The sequence below is a fragment of the Populus alba genome, chromosome 6 (assembly GCF_005239225.2).
Source record: "Populus alba chromosome 6, ASM523922v2, whole genome shotgun sequence".
Lineage (NCBI taxonomy): Eukaryota > Viridiplantae > Streptophyta > Magnoliopsida > Malpighiales > Salicaceae > Populus > Populus alba.
This window is the reverse complement of record NC_133289.1, coordinates 5,726,512-5,744,078: the sequence shown is the minus strand read 5'-3', so window position 1 is coordinate 5,744,078 and position 17,567 is coordinate 5,726,512. Positions and strand designations below refer to the sequence as shown.

The 17,567-nt window shown below is 32.7% G+C and overlaps 4 protein-coding genes across 6 annotated transcripts; all 4 read right to left on the bottom strand.

Moving 5' to 3' along the window:
• Positions 1 to 1,770: 1,770 nt before the first annotated feature.
• Positions 1,771 to 4,732, bottom strand: LOC118032549 (uncharacterized). 3 transcript variants are annotated; one of them, XR_012170097.1, is made up of 8 exons: positions 4,483 to 4,732; positions 4,256 to 4,383; positions 4,047 to 4,107; positions 3,360 to 3,451; positions 2,654 to 2,724; positions 2,469 to 2,583; positions 2,171 to 2,311; positions 1,771 to 1,987 (listed from the first exon to the last, which is right to left on the bottom strand). XR_012170097.1 is itself a non-coding variant. In XM_073409784.1 (7 exons), exons 1-7 carry the CDS (start codon positions 4,529 to 4,531, stop codon positions 2,237 to 2,239), a joined length of 621 nt encoding a protein of 206 aa, XP_073265885.1. In that variant the 5' UTR covers positions 4,532 to 4,729; the 3' UTR covers positions 2,170 to 2,236. The 3 variants fall into 3 exon arrangements, 1 of the variants encoding a protein (XP_073265885.1); XR_012170096.1 differs by having other exon boundaries at positions 3,330 to 3,451; positions 4,483 to 4,728; XM_073409784.1 differs by lacking the exon at positions 1,771 to 1,987 and having other exon boundaries at positions 2,170 to 2,311; positions 3,330 to 3,451; positions 4,483 to 4,729.
• Positions 4,733 to 8,017: 3,285 nt separating this feature from the next.
• Positions 8,018 to 9,290, bottom strand: LOC118032550 (embryo-specific protein ATS3A). The gene is made up of 3 exons (XM_035037270.2): positions 8,841 to 9,290; positions 8,634 to 8,741; positions 8,018 to 8,370 (listed from the first exon to the last, which is right to left on the bottom strand). The coding sequence occupies exons 1-3, from the start codon at positions 9,033 to 9,035 to the stop codon at positions 8,101 to 8,103; spliced, it is 573 nt and encodes a 190-aa protein (XP_034893161.1). The 5' UTR covers positions 9,036 to 9,290; the 3' UTR covers positions 8,018 to 8,100.
• Positions 9,291 to 10,945: 1,655 nt separating this feature from the next.
• On the bottom strand, positions 10,946 to 13,793 carry LOC118032551 (heme oxygenase 1, chloroplastic). The gene is made up of 4 exons (XM_035037272.2): positions 13,042 to 13,793; positions 12,001 to 12,224; positions 11,371 to 11,478; positions 10,946 to 11,212 (listed from the first exon to the last, which is right to left on the bottom strand). Exons 1-4 carry the CDS (start codon positions 13,475 to 13,477, stop codon positions 11,123 to 11,125), a joined length of 858 nt encoding a protein of 285 aa, XP_034893163.1. The 5' UTR covers positions 13,478 to 13,793; the 3' UTR covers positions 10,946 to 11,122.
• A 1,829-nt stretch (positions 13,794 to 15,622) lies between these two features.
• LOC118032552 (peroxidase 25) lies at positions 15,623 to 17,333 on the bottom strand. The gene is made up of 4 exons (XM_035037273.2): positions 16,887 to 17,333; positions 16,599 to 16,778; positions 16,321 to 16,483; positions 15,623 to 16,162 (listed from the first exon to the last, which is right to left on the bottom strand). Exons 1-4 carry the CDS (start codon positions 17,085 to 17,087, stop codon positions 15,741 to 15,743), a joined length of 966 nt encoding a protein of 321 aa, XP_034893164.1. The 5' UTR covers positions 17,088 to 17,333; the 3' UTR covers positions 15,623 to 15,740.
• Between the last annotated feature and the right edge of the window lie 234 nt (positions 17,334 to 17,567).

The window sequence follows — 17,567 nt, the reverse complement described above, 5'->3', positions numbered from 1 at the left end:
GCCTGCCTCTACTCTAATACGGGTAGGACTATCATAAATTGTTTTTTAAAAATATTTTTATTTAAAAATATATTAAAAATAATATTTTTTAGTTTTTTAAAATTTATTTTTAATATCAACATATCAAAAAAAATTTAAAATATAAAAAATTAAAATTTTAAAAAAATTTCATCACCGCAGTACAAATCAGAGACTTATATATGCTGCTAGTGTACAAGTGGAGCCCCGGTTTTGCCTTCTATCTCATGACAGAAACAAGGCATTCTGCGCATTTTTTTTTTTTTTTTTGCAATAAATAGTATAATTAATTCCATATAAATAGTATATGGAAATAGTCCACAACAAATTTGTCCATATAATTAATTCAACAAATCAGGCCAAAAAAATTAACAAATAAGTCATGAAGAAGGATGAACTTGAGGGATCTGACAATGGAAAAATGGGAAGCGCCACCTGTGTTGGACCGTGATCAGACATGCGCCAGTCATAATTTCCTCACTCTTTCAAATATTCTATACTCTAACACCCAAAATTACCATAATTTTCCAGTTATAAAATGTTAAAAATTTATTTAATTAACATGATTAAAATAAATTACAAATAAATGTTTTAAAAAAACTTGATTTTTCTATTAAAAAATCTTCAATTTTTTTATATTTAATTCTTGATTTATGTTGGTTAATTAAAAATTAGTAATAATGAGAATTAATTCTTACCATATTTTTAGTGTTTTCTTCTCATTTTTAGTGTTTTTTTTATATATACTTTGATTTTCTTCAGATAAATCTAGAGCTTAAATTTACTTTGTTGAGAAATATTCGATTTCTTTTACTTTGATTCAATGTAACAACCCACATTTTTAACTGCACTTCTACTTAATTATAACGATCTTGTACGCAACAATTCCAATAAATTTCTTTTTACATCATGTACATGGATGTACCATTTATTTTTACATATTAGTAAGTTTTCCAATACTTTTGATATTATTTTCTTTTTCTCCGGTTGTTAAAGAGACTAAATAATTTGACAATCCTTTGAGGAAAGTTGATATCTTTTAAGATAATTTTTCTAAATACATGTAAAATTATAGAATTTAATTGACATTTAAATAGTTATAATATCATTATCATTATCATTATTATTATCGCTGAATTAATCCGGTTATTTATTCCTAGTTTTCTCAACATAATATCATTATCATTACTATTATTATCGTCATCTCTCTATTTAATCATGTTTTAATGAGTTTATTGAATCACAAACCATATTTTAATACCAACTAGAACACCAATTATGACGACCCAATATTTTTATAACCTTTCTAAGTCTTAAATCTATTGAAATTAGAGTAATTATATTTTCACATATTAACATAAATCTATTGAAATTAGAGTAATTATATTTTCACATATTAACATCATGTTTCTAACCTTTACATCATTTAAGGCTATATCAAAATTTAGACAAGATTTTCTTTAATGTGAACCATTCCCAAGTCATCGAACTCCTACATACACAATTATATCACAATTTTAACACTATCTAAATGGTTTCAATTGTGTTTCCAAATATTATTCATGAGATAAGGTTCACTTAATATTGAAGTGGAAAGAAAATGAATCCTCTTGGTGTTATTTCCATGCCTAACAACAAGCTTGAAGTCAGGACAGAGAGAATCAGTGTAGAATCCAGTTCGAGGTGGATGGGCAAGATCTAAAGAAGAGGTCTATATGGTCATGTAAGGGGAGAATCCCTTGGATCCAGAACAAAGGAAAACTATGCAATGGTTTACTGCTACATGAGACTTTTTTCAAGTCAAGCACCTGTTTGTGCATATTTTGTAAAGAGCATGTGAATTCATGACCATACATGTTTTGCAGTAGTAATAAAACCCATGTACATCTAACAAAAGTCTACTGACTTGCAAAATACAGACATGTTTCTACACAGCCAAGAATCAATCAGTAGGAGCAGCATCTGTTTCCTGCAACAGAAATCGACATGAACATGAGGGAGAGAGGGACTTCACATCGTAGAGTAATAATTTAAGCAACTCATCCACATATAGACAAATTTCCATCATTCTATAATTTCTTGCTCTGATTTCTATAATTATACATGGAGTTCATTAACCAAACAGCAGAAGCACTGGAAAACTCTGGCATACCTTGTTGATACTACTGCACCAAATCTCAAACTAATTGCTGGATGGTTTAACCTTGAAGCTCGAGCCTTATGATTCTTTTGGTCCACTAGTTTTTGAAGGACCAGCTCTCTCCACCATAACGTCGTAGAGTTGCTTGCCATTCTATTTATAAAAGAAACAGCATTGATCATAAATTTTGGACACCAAAACGTAATAAGCTGCTATGAACATTGTATGGACCTGATCCCATTAACTCCACTTATGGAGAAGCAACTAGATGCATTGGAGCTCTGATGTTTATTTTCTATGATATACTTACAAAAATTACTGGGAAGAAGTGCACTTGTCCTTCAGGTTTCGTCTGTGTCTCCTTAAAGTACACCAGAATCGGGAAATTTGGCCACCACAGTTCCCAATTCACAAAAGTCGAATACCTGTAGTAAACTGAGGGGTGAGTAGGCTTCATTGATCCTTCAAATTTGTAGGAAGCACAGAGAGACTTACTTCCAACGGTTTTTTCCACCCACAAAGACATTTTCACCTGATTCCTGAAGCTGCTCACCTACTTTTACCTCCTATATGATCACAAATATCACGTCCTTGTAAAGCACAATGAAGTCTAGAGATGCAGCATGCAATGCATAAAAGATATGAGTTGATACTGACTGCAAGTTGGAAAAAAAAATTCATCGAGTTCCACACAAATCAAATTTCTCAGAAGAAGCTACGTGCATTTCCATTTAAGTAAAGCCAAGATAGCAAGATTTATTCCTCAATTCATTCAAAAACTCACAGCAGCAAACCTCTTGCACTTGATTTGAGTTTCATAACAAATGAATTCAGTAGAAATAGATTTCAGATATAAGCATCATTAATCCTTTTGCACAACTACATACAAACGATTTCAATGGGAAAGCAAAATTGCTACCCCAACAAACACATGCACTCATGTATTATCACTAATCTGAAATAGCCTCAATCAAAACCCATAACTTATAGAACTCACTCAACTCAGTCATTAAAAAAGATGGGTTGTTCAAAGTAAATTTCATTGCTGTTAACCAAGTGTAATGAACGAGATGTGAAGAGATTATAATAGAGATAACAAATTAACACGGATTCATCTCTTTGTTTCTTAACTGTTAGAGAATTAACTATTAGTAGAAGCAAGTCAACAAACCAGAGCCTTGTCGTCAAAAACAAATCTCACTCTAGTAGTCTGGAACAATAGTAGCAAGCCAAGGAGACCAGCAGGCGCAGCTGGCAATAGATTATTTGTATATGCTAACCCACCAGCTAAACCTGTTTGAACAGAAATATCACATCATATATAAGACTATACTTGTCAAAGAAACCTCAGAGTTTCAGACGATGAGAAACTAGGAGAGACAGTGAACAACTTTTACTAATTCATATTTATCTTTTTAATTACACAAATGCAGGCATTACAAAAACCTTTGAAAATCCAATCACCCTTGGGCATGGAGCATCAACAGAACAAAAGCCAAATCCAAGTTGATCCAATCAAGAAAAAATAAAGATAAGGCTAGTTGATAGGCATGAATGCAAGTTTTGGTATGCAGACTCTAATTGGTCCAAGCAAAACTTTAATCCAAAGACCACAAGATTAACATCCATACACATATAATTCATCATGTGAAATGCCACTACTGTCTATACTGCTTGGTCTGGTTATTTTCCATCTTATTCACCATTAACTAAAAAGAGAAACGGGGTTCAAAATACTCCACTTGCAAAATTCCTAGGTCAGTTCAAAGTGGAATCTTAATTGTTAATACCACAATGCTTCTCAAATCCTCCAAGCCATTCTCCTGATGAAACAATTTTCACAAGCAACATACTCTGTGCGCACAAAATCAAGTGCTTATATACGTACCAAGTAAGACAACTGGGATTCTGTAATCAGGCTCAGGAACAACAGTCTTTCTCCTTCCAAGCTGTGTCAAAAACATAAAACCATGGTAAACATCTGAAAAACAATAATTTATCTAAATGAAAGTAACCCATATCCAAGAAACACACCCATTAAATTACCAAGGAGCAAATGAATCAAACATAGAAAATTTCGATAGTATAATCACAAACCACTGAAGCAGCAACAAAAGGGTCTCTCCGTATACTTCCAGTTTCCTTCTTTATATGAATTTGATTAGCTATCACTTTGCCATAGAATGAACTCCTCAGGTTCATCACATATCCATTCACTTCCCTATCTGTTAAACAAGAATAAAAATGAAAGATTCGAGACAACCAGCTTATAATTCAAAAACCCAGAAGTGTTTTTCAATGGATTTAAGGATAAAGGTTCTTACTTTGCGAAGGGAGAAGGCACAAGGTCGATAGCGGAGCACTAGCCATCATTTTTTTAAGGAGAAAACGGAGGATTTTGAAAATTGCAAGAAACAATTGCTGTAAAACTGGTGTTAGAAAATATTTTAATGACGTTAATGCACTTGGTTAACGAAGTGCCAACTACAACCTAGGCATGGAGAGGAAGGGCATTGGAGTGAAATGAAAGGAAACTATTTCTTACATGTGAGGCGTTATCTGTTGATACACTTGGGTTCCTTACAACCACCAAATAACTAAAACAAGCGCCAACAGAGAAAAGAAACTTGTTTTAACGGAAAACATTTTCCAGCCATTTTTTCAGAAAGAGAGACACCCGAATTTCTAAAAATTAATTCAAGCCGTTTTAACAAATGCTCTTGCTATTTTCTAACTCTTTTTTTTTTTTTTAGGAATCAAGATATTCTAAAATAGTTTATATCTCAACTAAGATCAAAATTAAGACATTCAAAAAAATTATTACTTTTTAAATACGATATCAGAGTTACACTTCTTCTTTTTTCCTCCACAACGTAGCCAATCCATTAATGATTTTCACATGTGCATGCCCTTAATATTTATTTGTATTAGATTTGATATTTGTCGGTTGATTAAGTTAAAAGGGTATTTGAGACTTTGATAACGATTATTTTTTAAAAGTATTTTTTATTTCACAATACAATAAAAAAATATATTTTTAAATTTTTTAAAAAATATTTTCTAACTAGTGCTAAACACTTACTAAAAGTGAGTTCCAAACGTCCTTTCTTCTCCGCATACCCAATCCGCAAAGAATAATAAAACCACTTCTCACTTTCCGAACTCCCAAATTCCTTTCATCCCTCACCAAATAAGATTTAACAATGCTTCAATAGCACAAAAAAAAAAAAAAAAAAAAAAAAAAAACCTAAACATGATCATCGGTTGGACAAGCCCACTCCATCATTCACCAAAAAAAAAAAAAACAACGTTGTAATATTGACAAACAACTAGTTAATATTTTTTTAATTATTATAAATATTTTTTTTAGTTTTATAGTTGTTTATACCAAGACACAAATAAATGTGAACTGTACTATTTCTCTACGTGTAATCTTTAACAGTTTAATTTAGCCTTTGAAGTTTTCATAAAAGCTCAATTTTATCCTACTTTTATTTTTTATCATGATAGTTTTGGGTTTTTATGTATTGGCATGAAAATGATCAGGTTGCAAAGTTCTTTTATTATTTCATTTGATTTTTTTATTTTTAGATTAATTAAAAAGTGTTTTGAAATTTAAAAATAAAGATATTAAGGTTCTTTAACTGAAAACAAGTTAAAATATTGGTTTTTAACTAGGATTTAAATTTCTCAATCATTAAAACTAAACAGTAGACATGACACATCATCTTTCTAAGTAGATGATGTGTCATATATTCAATTAAAAAAATATTAATCGATGACACATTATCCACTTATTTAACATAAAAAAAAATTGAGGTGTGTTTGGATTGTCTTTTAAAGAACAGGTAAATATGGACTTCATTCAATTAACCCATAAATTTTTTTTATATATTTTTAAAATAAAATTCTCCTTTGATAAATAATTATAATGATATTTAAAAAATTAGTTGACTATATAATTATATATGAATCTAATATGTAATTAAAAAAAACTGTACTTGAATATTCAATGATAATAAAATATATATTTTTATTGTGAATTTTTACATAGTTTTCATAAATTAATTATTTTTTATTTTTCCATCTAGTTGTATAAAAATTATCAAGACATGATTTTTTATATTTTTATTTTTATTTTGTTGAAACTTGTTTTTCAGTTCATGATAATCTTTTATTCAAAAAATATGCTCATAAAAAAAAACATGTTTTCATCACAATAAAATTAAATAATAAGGAAAATAAGATTTTGACTATTTTTTTCTCATGAATTTAAATTATTTGAATTTTTATGAATAATTATTTTAATTACTCTAAGTTTTTATTCAAAAAACCATGTTGTTGATTAAAAAAAAAAATGAGTGTTTTGTATAAACAGGAAAAAATGCCTAAATAAGAAATGAGATTTTTGAATAAAGAGGTAAATCTTTCTTTCAGAATTTAAATCATTTGAACACTTTTGAATATTTATTTTAATTATTGTAGAATAAATAAAAACTATATTTAACTTAAAGAATAGCTCTGGTGTTAGCTGTTTTGCGCGCACCCGGAAAATCAATGGCAATGGCCTTTCCTCAATGCAAATTTCTGCTCTTCGAAGGACTTTCCTTCCCTGTTTTCCAGTTAAGGATAAGAATCTAGTCTCGTTGCCTTCGTTCTTTCTTCTATTTCATAGTTTATTACACCTATTTTACCATTAACCAGCGTGATTTGATTCTATGTAGTCTATAATTATAAAATATTTAGATATGTATTTATTTTTTACTTCCTATTATAAATTTTAACTTTTCATTTTTGTTTTTAATTAGCGTTTATAATTTTATTTTATTTATGATTTATCAGTTTATTTATTTTTTTAATTCACTATATTAAGTGTAAATATAATCTTTTTACTTCTCAATTAAAATATTTCATGACACTAAAAAATATATTCATAGCATCAACATCTTCTTTTCTTGTATTAGAAATTAAATTGAAATCGTAGCGTGGTCATGTAACTAGTTTTAACTTTTAACTATAAATAAAAACACCATTTTCTGGCAAGCATACTGAGATTTAAAGGATATTTTAAAAAATGCTAATTCTATATAATAATCTTAAAAAATAATAAATTATTTTATTATCTTCATGTCACAAGGCTGCTCGAAAAGAGTCCAAGCACTATAATTAAATGAATTTCTTCAATTTACTAAAAAATAGGCTCTCGGTGCTTTTATTAGAGAATTACATGAAAATAAACCCTTAAGAAAAACCAGGATCAACAAGGTCTTGGTAGCAGCGGAAATTTGGAGAAAAATAAGAATGTTTCAATGGAAAAAAGGTTTTTCTATTTCTTTGAATATTAACGTGAATATACTACTTACTATTCTATATGAGTTGCTGTTTTTTTATAACATTGCAAGTTGCTTAATTTGAATACATTGACCTGCCTAATTCTTTAACTGATCTGTTTCCATAACAATCCAACGTCTCTTTTTGTTTCTGGTTGCTGTCATAAACTTCATTGCTGCTGCTGTTGATTTATTTCCATAATAAGCCAACGTCTCTTTCTGTTTGTGTTTTGTTACCATGAGAGTTGGTTTGTTGCCATTGTTGCTGGTGATTCTAATTAGCCAACATCTCTTTCTTATCTGTTTGGTTTGTTGCCATTGTTGCTGGTGATTCTAATTAGCCAACATCTCTTTCTTATCTGTTTGGTTTGTTTCCATGTTGCTGGCTTACTACTGCAGTTGATTTGTTTCCATGAGGGCTGATTCGTTTTCATGTTGGTTTCCACGTTGCTGGCATACAACTGCAGTTGAATTGTTTTCATGAGCATCTGTCTTATTACCATTAACAGTAACCAGGTCAATCCTCAACTACATGACAAGCCCATTATTAGTTATTATCATAATGTGTTTAACAAAACACAACAACAATCATCATCATGATCATATTGTCTTCTACATAATTGCCGTTGACAGAGATGCACGAACACAGACATTAAACCCATACCAAACCCCATTCGGAAGGAATTTGTTGTAGTTGAATTTAACAGTCTTGGTGTATGGACCGTAGATCTTCACGCTCTCAGGTTTCCAGCCATCATATCCTGTTCTAAGCATGTATGCATAGCAGATATCATGAACGCATGGTCCATTTATCTGGAATGTATCTGTTGAACACCTCTCAAATGTTCCTGAAGATGGATCGTCAAGCCTCTTCATATAGACCTAAAAGAATCGATCAATCTATTAATCAGTTTTTTAAATCAGATCAGACCCTTTAACTAGAATTTATTTTCCTTTCAAGGGTTCATTTTAGATTTTGGTGTCAAGATCTGCACGTAGCAATGAAAATCTGATTAGGCTAGAGATGTTCTGTTCTTGTGCTGCTGGTTCCTTTACATTTTCTTACAGCTCATTAGCAGCAAACATGAATCCAGACCCAGGATATATTAGATCTTATGTAGAACTAAACTAGGTTGCACACTAACCTCGTTGCCATAGGAATCACCAAAAGCTAGACTGATTTTGTCTCTGGTGTAAGTTGTAGAGGTGCAACTGGTCTTTATAACAAGTGTGTAAGGACAGCTCTTTGCAGCCTGAAAAAAAGAAGGAAAAATAAGCAATTATACAAGCTTTCTGAACAATGTGAATAAAAAATCATGTAAAAAGAAATGCTAATCTCGATTGCTCCATACCTGAATATTTTTGGGATTGAAGGATTTCGGAGCATGGGGCTGCAAGGTAAGAGAGAGAGATCTAGCATGTGAGAATGTGATGGAGGAGAAGAGAAAGATGAGCCAAAACAATGAGATTTGTTTGACCATTTTTGTCCGGCTCTCTTTCAGAGAGAGAGAGAGAGAGAGAGAGAGAGAGAGAGAGAGTTGCTTCATTTAATATCTCTCCTACCATATATATGGAGATGAGAAGGATATTGATTCATGAAGTTAATTACTAAACAATAGACAGCAATGAAAAGAATGTGCTAGGTCGACGCCTGGTACATTATTGAGTTCCTTGTTGAATTTCCAGCTCGGACACGTATTTGGAGAGGAAGGCAGCATCCTCCACGGCTACATAATAATAACTCATGGATAAATTTCAATTTATTCCCGCAAAATATACGTGTTTTCTTACTTTCATCTAAAACTTTTGATTAACTTTAACTATATCCTATATCTTCCATTTCTTCCTACAATCATTTCCATCAGGTTTGTAAATTCAATTTGATCATGAAGTTTATGAAATATCTCAATATCATCCAAAAAAAATAAACAAATTGAAGATATATTGGCGCGCGGTAGTTGTTTTAGTGAGCTTGCACTATATATAGGAGGTCATCTTTTTTCCATCTAGATGAAGTAACAACACCAAATCTATAGGTTGTGTGGGCTCAGGAACACATGCCTTGAACAACAGTAGAGACTTGAGAGAGATTAAAATCTTGAATTAATACCTCGCCTTTTTCTTTTTTGTGGTAGGGTTTGCACATGTATTCAGGAATGCTATGAATAAAAGTTCAAGTACTAATGTTCAAAGGATTAGCATATACATTACTATTTCACCACAGTACTGTTTCTAGGACTTGTTCTAGGTTGTATTATGGGAGCGTTCAAATAATTAATTTGTATAATATATAAGCTTCTCTTCTATAAGAAGCAAGATTCAAAAGGTCACACGTTACAAAAATCTTGATGTTCAGGTTTTTTAATCAGTGGCGTGTAATAGATTACTAAACTGTCTAGTCTTAATTACTCATCTAATTTCTTGGTTGGGTTAAGAGAATCATCTTACGATTGTGATGTTCGGCATATTCTGTGGCTTGATCAAGGATTCATCATCATAATTGTATGAAAATTGTATTGTTCAGGAATGCTTTTGATTTCTTCTTTTTCTTCTTTTTTGATTCATGTAGGGTATTTGAATTAGTTTGCGTGTATCTCGATTAATTTTCATGAGTCTGAAAATTAACAACTAAGTAAATTTTCAATGATCATTATATTGGCAACCACAATGCTCGAATATAAAACTATAAGAAAAGCAAACCATTTAATTTGAAACTCTTGCAACTGGACCACCTACTAGATAGTTTGATTCCTTCTTTTCTTACACACTTCTGTTCTCTCTTGATATTGTTGGGTACAGCCTACAGGTTCATGACTTTTTTTTTTCTTTTTTCGCATAGACAATAACCAAATTTTATATATTTGCAGGTAATATGTGAGTCAATATGTGCATGTGCATGTTGTTTGTTTACATGCTTTATTTTTATAATTATGCCATTAACCCCGCAGTGAGGCACAGGCACGAAACTAGTAGAAACCAGAGGATTCGAGTGATTTGTTAGGCACAATAGTAAAGGGAAGCAGACAATGACTATTATAGAGTCCAAATGCATTACCTTAGCATTTTTTTCATGGTTAAAAAAATATTTAAACCGATTTGTGCTACAGGTCACCTAACTAGAAGGTCGAAATGGTCTCAGGGTATAGACCTGCTTCAGTAACTTGGCACACTCGCAGTGCAAAGGTCACAAGACCAGCTTCAACACGATGCCATCACCATCTCATTCCCATGACATTCAAGGTTCGGGACCCGTTTTCAGCAGCAGAATCCAACTATCTCAAAATCCACTGCCCGAGCATCTACTCCACAATCTGATAATCAATCACTTCTAACATTTTTGTATCATGAACACCATCCACACTTCAAAGAATTCTTCTGTAACAAAATTTCAAAAGTGAGGGAACGTAGCCCAATGCCAGAGAGTTCAAAAATGATCTCCTGCGTTTCAACACTACGCTTTGGCCAAAGTTAAGGTGATTGAATTTATTATATTGAATAAAGTACAACATAAGTTACATGATTTCATTGATGGTAAAGTTACAATGGAAAAGGAAAAGACTTCATCGTATACACAAATACTTGAGGCTTGCGCCTTTACACAAGACAACAAGTATGTCAAGCAATTATAACATCACTATAATATCAGGCGAAGAATCTCCCCTGAATGCTTGAATGATTTCTCTGTTTCTTCTAAACAGTGGTTCTTCTCCTCTCTGGTCCAGCTCTGAGCAATCCCAACAATTAACAGATTATAGTTAGGAGGTTGTAGAACTCATAACAGAATGTTCATAGAAGTAAAGTGAGTCATATTAATGATACCAGGTTGAAATTAGCAATGAAATGAGATTAACAGGGAAATTTTGCAAGAATAGCAAGAAATACCTCCGCAACTTTATTCAATTTGTCCCTGACATTCTGCAACAGCTGGGAAAGGTCACCATCCCATTTATAGAATTCCAACTCCTTTTTCTCAAGTAACTGCTCAGCAACCTGATGCAAAAGAAAAAGGTAAAAGTGAATATAGCACCTCACAAACGAAAATATTATTGATATTATCTAGCTGCATTTCAAGACACATCTGAAAAATCAAAAGGTTGAGCTCATTGAAAAATGTTACCAGTGCCTGTATCAGGCACCGCACTGGTTTATATCCACATAGCTGCTGCCAGACAACCTTTATGCAAACCAGACAATAATTGACAAGAGGAAAAGCACATTCCTAATTCATTACAAAACTGCTATCCTGTTGTGTTAACAAAATTTTTCTCTTAGATGGATTATGGTACATAAGAAAATAAAGCTTAGGTCTCAGAGAAATCAGTATACAGATAAATACTCTTGAGGAAAAAGAAAAGAGGCTTCAAAATTCCCTCATGCCCATGCCCAAACATCAAATAGTACCAAATATCAGCTAACCACGAAGCTATAAATATAGCTCCATCCATGTAAACGCATATCATGTAGCATGAAAAATATTTTTGGCACATTTTCAAGTTAATAATATTTGCTTACCTTCCTCCCAATCATTCGACCACCAGCAGAGTGAGCAAAATATATATTGTAGAAGTGACAAATAAATGCTTGAGGATCCTTCTCTGAAAATTCCTGCAGGATCTGTGAATAGGTAACACCAGGAGAAGAAGGTTCCGGAATGGTATACCCTTGCTCCTTGAACCACTCCAAATCTTTTGCCAACTTTTCAGATCTTTCCAATCCAGTGTTTCTGAACTCAGCATCTAAGGGAAAAGATAAAACCAGATTTAGAGTTTAAGCTCTCTCATAAGTGAAAGTCATTAAACATATTGTACACCATGGTATACAAAAATGTGCAGAAGCTACAAAGAGTGCAAAAGGGAACTTGGGGATGCATTGATATAAAACAATAAAACCAAAACACCACCAAAACGATTCCTCCCCATGCATTTTACAGACATGGAGTGGTAAATGTAAAAGCATGTCCAACTTTTGTTCATTATTATAATCATTAACCACAACAGACATTGATCTCCATCAGTCTCTCTTTCTAAGTTCCATAAGGACAATTCGAGATGAAAGTAGTGGGGGGTGTTGGATTGGGAACCCTGCAATATGGCTGTTCTTCTATTCCACATTGCAAAAGGAGCACTCAACCACTAGAACCAAAGCCTTAAACTTAAATTGGCGTCTATGCTTTACCATAACTAAGCCGAACCTCACTTTTAGCAGAAACATACCCCACCCCTCATACTAAAGGGCAATTTATGAATTACAAATTTAAAGTCAAACTTCCATAATAGAGGGTTGATTTGCCTACAATACATTGAATTCCATAATGCCTAGCAAAAATTACTAGTGCAAACAAATAAAAGCAAAATCAAAAGACTACAGTAACACAATCCTTCAAGCAATTCAATAACAATCACTGAACCAAACGAGATAACCATTCCCACACCTCAGGGACAAGCATAAACAATATTAAAAGACAGGCAAACAAATCATCCAAAACAAAATCAAACTAACAAAAGGATATCAAGAAATTCATAAATAAAAACCTTAAAAAAGAATCAAACTTACAAAAAGGAAAAACAGCTTTTTCCACAATCCCTTCAAGTGTATCATAAACCAACTTGCTATCAACCAAAAACTTCAGGTACCCGTCAATAGTAGGCTCCCATTTACGCACAGCCTGTTCTTCTTTCTCTTTCACCTCCTTCTCTCCTTCCTTTGCTTGCTCCCTTGTATGCAACTTCATAGCCACAAACCGCATCTCCTCCACAAACCCTTTTGCCTCACCTGGATACCTCTTCTTAGGCTTCTCAGCTGTTGTAGCAGACACAACAGTAGCAGCTTTCAAAGGCATTCTATCAAAGAATGGAACTCTAAATTGAAAAGACAACCTTTTTGACACCAAACTTGATTGAAAAAAAGTTTCAAGACAAGGAGATGAGGATTTGAGGTGGGGCTTGTTAAATAAAAACTGGGTTTTAGAGATTGGAGTCAGAGAAGCCATGTTTGTCAATAAATATTGTTTGACAGTAAAGTTAGAAAATTTTATGAAGAAAGAAAGAGTACACGGCACCTTCTTTGATTAAAGAAAGTTTAAGAGAGGGCACTAAAAGAAAGATGCGTTGGCTTCAAATGGCTGTTTAAGTACTCTTGAAGACAAAGGGATAGACACGGATACAGTAGTCTCTGTCTGTCTGGCTGTGTATTTGAGTGAGTCTGGGCTATGTAAATAAGAAAAAAAAAATGGGAGAATTGAATAGTGGAGTATGGATTTCCTCTCCTTTCCAGCTTTCCTTGTAGTTGTGCGCATCTATGGAGTTTTGTGCTGTTGGACCTTAGCTGATAGATATGGTCTACGGTAAAGTGTGTTTTGGGACCTATAGCTTTAGCAATATTTCACTTTCACTCCTATTTTTTAAAACTTTCTAACATCAATTTTATAATGTAAGGATTTTTTTTGTTTTTGATATTTTATAGTAAAGAATCTAATACAGATAATATTTAAATTCATAAGAACATTTCTAATTAACAGTCTAATGTGTTGCTCTTCTAATGTTTTTTTGTTTTTAGTTTCACTTTCTTTTATTTAATTATTGTTCAGATACAACATCAAATGAAAAAAAAAATCATTAAAACCAGATCATAAATAGGTATTATTATTATTATTCATGAATAAATATATTTTCTAGACAAAAAAATGTGATAATTAAAACCAATAGTGAAAAGTTTGTTGTAAATTATTTACTAATTAGAATTGCATTTGGTCCTAGAATTTAGAGAGAAAAAGGGGGCATTTTATGATTTTGTTTCCCTAAAAAAATCTTAATTAAAAGGAAAGCTAAATCATTTTATATGTGTGTGTGTCGACATGCTACTACTTCAGCATATGGGTTATATTAAAATAAATAAATAAATAAATAGAACAAGAGCATTCGTTAGGTATTCAACAACAAATGGCAATATTAAAACTTCTCGAGACTACAAAGTTAAAATCAGGACAATTTGAAACAATAGAGATTGAAAGAGAAAGTCTCTAAAACTATAAGGGCCAAAATACACTTTCCCATTGTTAATTTGAGACTTCGAGTTTTGAGGTTAGCAACGAATTTGGGCCTCTTTTGTTTGTGGCTGTTTGCGCTCCGTGCCGTGGAGAATTGTAGAACAACACAAATTATTTTTCCTGCCCACCCGTAACAGCTCTTTATTATTATATTGGAGAATGGTGGCCTTTTTGTTAGTTTTCAAACTCTTTTTCTCTTTTTCGATAAATCCTTTTATAACCTAATTAAATGAAATTCGATTTGCAATTATTAAAAACATTTTAAAATTAGCTGTAAACTACATAGAAAATACATGTTTAAACCTAAATTCATGATAATTTTTATTATTTTTAGTTTTCAAACTTTTTTTTCTTATTAAATAAATCCTTTTATAACCTAATTAAAGGAAACTAGGTTTGCAATTATGATAAACACTTCAAATTAATTGTAAACTACAGGAAAAAAATATATGTTTAATTCTAAATTCATTATAATTTTTATTTTGATATAATTTTTAATTTATAATCAAGAAATAAAAGAGAAAAGTTATTGGAGAATAGCATAAGAGAATGAAAGTGATTGATTACCACGATTCTAGAAACTAAAATAGTCATGTTTGGTGTCAAAAATTTCCATTCACGGAGAGGAGTTTAATAATAATAATAGTGATTTTTTTACCTCTTTTTTGCTGGAAAAGGTGGATTAGGCTTGAGAAGAGTCTATAATTGTAATTTTAGATCATCTTAGAGTGTTTTGTGTTAAAAAATTACTTTATTGGAGTTTTTAAGGTGATTCTTTAAGTGTTTTGTGTTAAAATAGATTAAAAATAAAAATAACCTAAATTCATGATAATTTTTATTATTTTTAGTCTATAAATCAAGGAATAAGAGAGAAAATCATTAAAGAATGGTATAAGAAAGTGAAAGTTGTCGGTTATCGAGATTCTAACAATTAAAATAATTAAATTTGGTTTTTATTGAGAAGAGAAATTTAATGATAATGATTTTTTGACCTTTTTACTTGTTTGAAAAGATGGATTGAGTCCTAGTTCAAATCAATTGAAATCTGAATCACGTCCACCAGCTTTATCTACAATTTAAAGCAGTCCATTGAACCAAGAAGCAAAATTATTTTTCTTACTAGATTTTCAACATTTTAATACAGTAATAGTATATGTTACACTGATTTTGTGTATAATTGTTGAGGTCACAGCACTCCTTTGATTGATTAATTGAACTTTGAACAGACTTTTCTTATCTCTCCATCAGTCCCAGTTTTCACTTCAATGCTACTCATTTTAACCATAGCTTGCCTAAACTCAATATCAAACCTAAGTCCCAGTAATCCTCTTATGGTGCCAGCATATTTTTTCACAACATCACGCGTTGCAGCATCGTCCCAAAGTCTCTGGTCCGACTCCAAAACTCCATTGCCATCACGTACGTTCTTGAAGAAGCTTGTATCAAAATCTGTCTGGCTATCTTTGTCTAGTGGAACTGGTTTTGTGCCATCGCCATTTCTGGGACATAGAGCTTGAAGTTGTGGTAGGAATGATTGGTTTATTGTCGGGTCTGCGTTGCCTGTTGTTGTGAAGTTGTATAGGCGATATCGAATGAATTGACAGTGTGTTTGGCCAATGGTATGCGCCCCTGAAACATAAACAAGCACCATAACAATATGCTACAGAACATGCGACAGTAAAATTATTTCTTGAAACCGAAGTCTTGAACCAGATCGAAGAGATTGGCTTAGTCTCAACCTCTTAGTACTGCGGATTAACTTAGAATGGGAAAGAAAAGATATATACCGACGAGGGTTACGAGATCGTGATCGTCCAGGCCTTTATCGGAAAAATTTTTCTTCTGGACAGCTACGGTGTCTAGAGGTGAAGGTAAATTTGAGGCCTGGGATGATGAAGAGACCCTGCCATCTCTTCTACCTGTTGGGACTGACCAGCTTGGACCATCACTCTGAAAATATTGCAAGAAGCACAACCCTTAAGGAAACCATGCGTACAAATTCATGTAACTCTTTCTTTCAAGTATTGGAAATGGAGGGTGGAAGGGATCTGAAATTCTGAATTACCAAGTCCACAGCATCACGAGCAGCCAAAGCTAGTATGTCAGCACATGAGACCACCCCGGGGCATAAGGCCTCGATCTGTGATTTAGCATCATCAATTACTTCGAAACCTCTTAGTCCAAGATTCGGCAAGGCATTTCTCTCGGAAGAAGACCCCGCAATCAATACTGAACCATCGCAGCCCTGTAAAAGAACATTAATGTTATGAGTCCATGTAGATTATTGACAATATTTATACAAACATGCTAAAGGAGGTGGAGAATATATATATATATATATAGGGCATGCAACCTGGACAAAGCAGTCATGAAAATGAAGCCTGAGCAATCCAGCTGCAATGGTGGGATCTTTTTTGAAGTAAGATTCAACAGTGGACCTAACAATGGCCTCAGCTTTCGAGCATGAAGTAGAATAAAACCCTGTTTTCAATTGGCTTTGCACAGACAAAGCCATTACAAAAATCACCAAAACAACCAGCCATAATCCTTCCATTGTTCTACTCTTTCTCACTTATCAATGAATTACCACCGGGATTTGCATTATACATGGTATTTATAGCCAAATGAATAATTGCTCGATGCTTCAATCCACTTCCTTTGGTGTCCATTTCATTGAAATTTGGGCTGCCGATCTACCTTCTTTTGTTAGTGGAGACGCGTGGGGCCAGAGAAATAGTAGTGGTGCAGCTCGATCCTTTCCATCCTTGTTTTTTAGGAGTAGAGTGGATTTCACTTATGATTGTATATTTTTTGGAGGAGCTACAGGGCTCATCTTTCATCTTTGATTCTTTAGCTTTTTATATTCTTTAACGCGTCTTGTAGGTATTTTTCACCTTTATTATATATACATCCTTCTTTTCCTACAAATTTTTCTTTGCATTCACATGAGCTTAATTCCATCATTGAACAAATTCTGTGTCTGCATGGATTAGGTAGAGAGCTTGGTTAGCTTACATGCAAAGGTAACCTTTTT

What these genes read in the sequence shown, in the direction of transcription:
- LOC118032552 (XM_035037273.2), bottom strand. Translation starts at nt 17,087, where the DNA reads ATGGAAGGATTATGGCTGGTTGTTTTGGTGATTTTTGTAATGGCTTTG. An exon ending in TTCATGACTGCTTTGTCCAG is followed by an intron (nt 16,779 to 16,886) that starts GTTGCATGCCCT and finishes GTTCTTTTACAG; the next exon opens with GGCTGCGATGGTTCAGTATT. An exon ending in CGATCTCGTAACCCTCGTCG is followed by an intron (nt 16,163 to 16,320) that starts GTATATATCTTT and finishes TTTATGTTTCAG; the next exon opens with GGGCGCATACCATTGGCCAA.
- LOC118032550 (XM_035037270.2), bottom strand. Translation starts at nt 9,035, where the DNA reads ATGAAGCAACTCTCTCTCTCTCTCTCTCTCTCTCTCTCTCTCTCTCTG. An exon ending in TCAATCCCAAAAATATTCAG is followed by an intron (nt 8,742 to 8,840) that starts GTATGGAGCAAT and finishes TCTTTTTTTCAG; the next exon opens with GCTGCAAAGAGCTGTCCTTA. An exon ending in GTGATTCCTATGGCAACGAG is followed by an intron (nt 8,371 to 8,633) that starts GTTAGTGTGCAA and finishes CGATTCTTTTAG; the next exon opens with GTCTATATGAAGAGGCTTGA.
- LOC118032551 (XM_035037272.2), bottom strand. Translation starts at nt 13,477, where the DNA reads ATGGCTTCTCTGACTCCAATCTCTAAAACCCAGTTTTTATTTAACAAG. An exon ending in AAAAGCTGTTTTTCCTTTTT is followed by an intron (nt 12,225 to 13,041) that starts GTAAGTTTGATT and finishes CTTTTCCCTTAG; the next exon opens with ATGCTGAGTTCAGAAACACT. An exon ending in AATTGAATAAAGTTGCGGAG is followed by an intron (nt 11,213 to 11,370) that starts GTATTTCTTGCT and finishes GGGATTGCTCAG; the next exon opens with AGCTGGACCAGAGAGGAGAA.
- LOC118032549 (XM_073409784.1), bottom strand. Translation starts at nt 4,531, where the DNA reads ATGATGGCTAGTGCTCCGCTATCGACCTTGTGCCTTCTCCCTTCGCAA. An exon ending in GTGCCTTCTCCCTTCGCAAA is followed by an intron (nt 4,384 to 4,482) that starts GTAAGAACCTTT and finishes CTTGTTTAACAG; the next exon opens with ATAGGGAAGTGAATGGATAT. An exon ending in ACTTCTTCCCAGTAATTTTT is followed by an intron (nt 2,312 to 2,468) that starts GTAAGTATATCA and finishes TTTTATAAATAG; the next exon opens with AATGGCAAGCAACTCTACGA.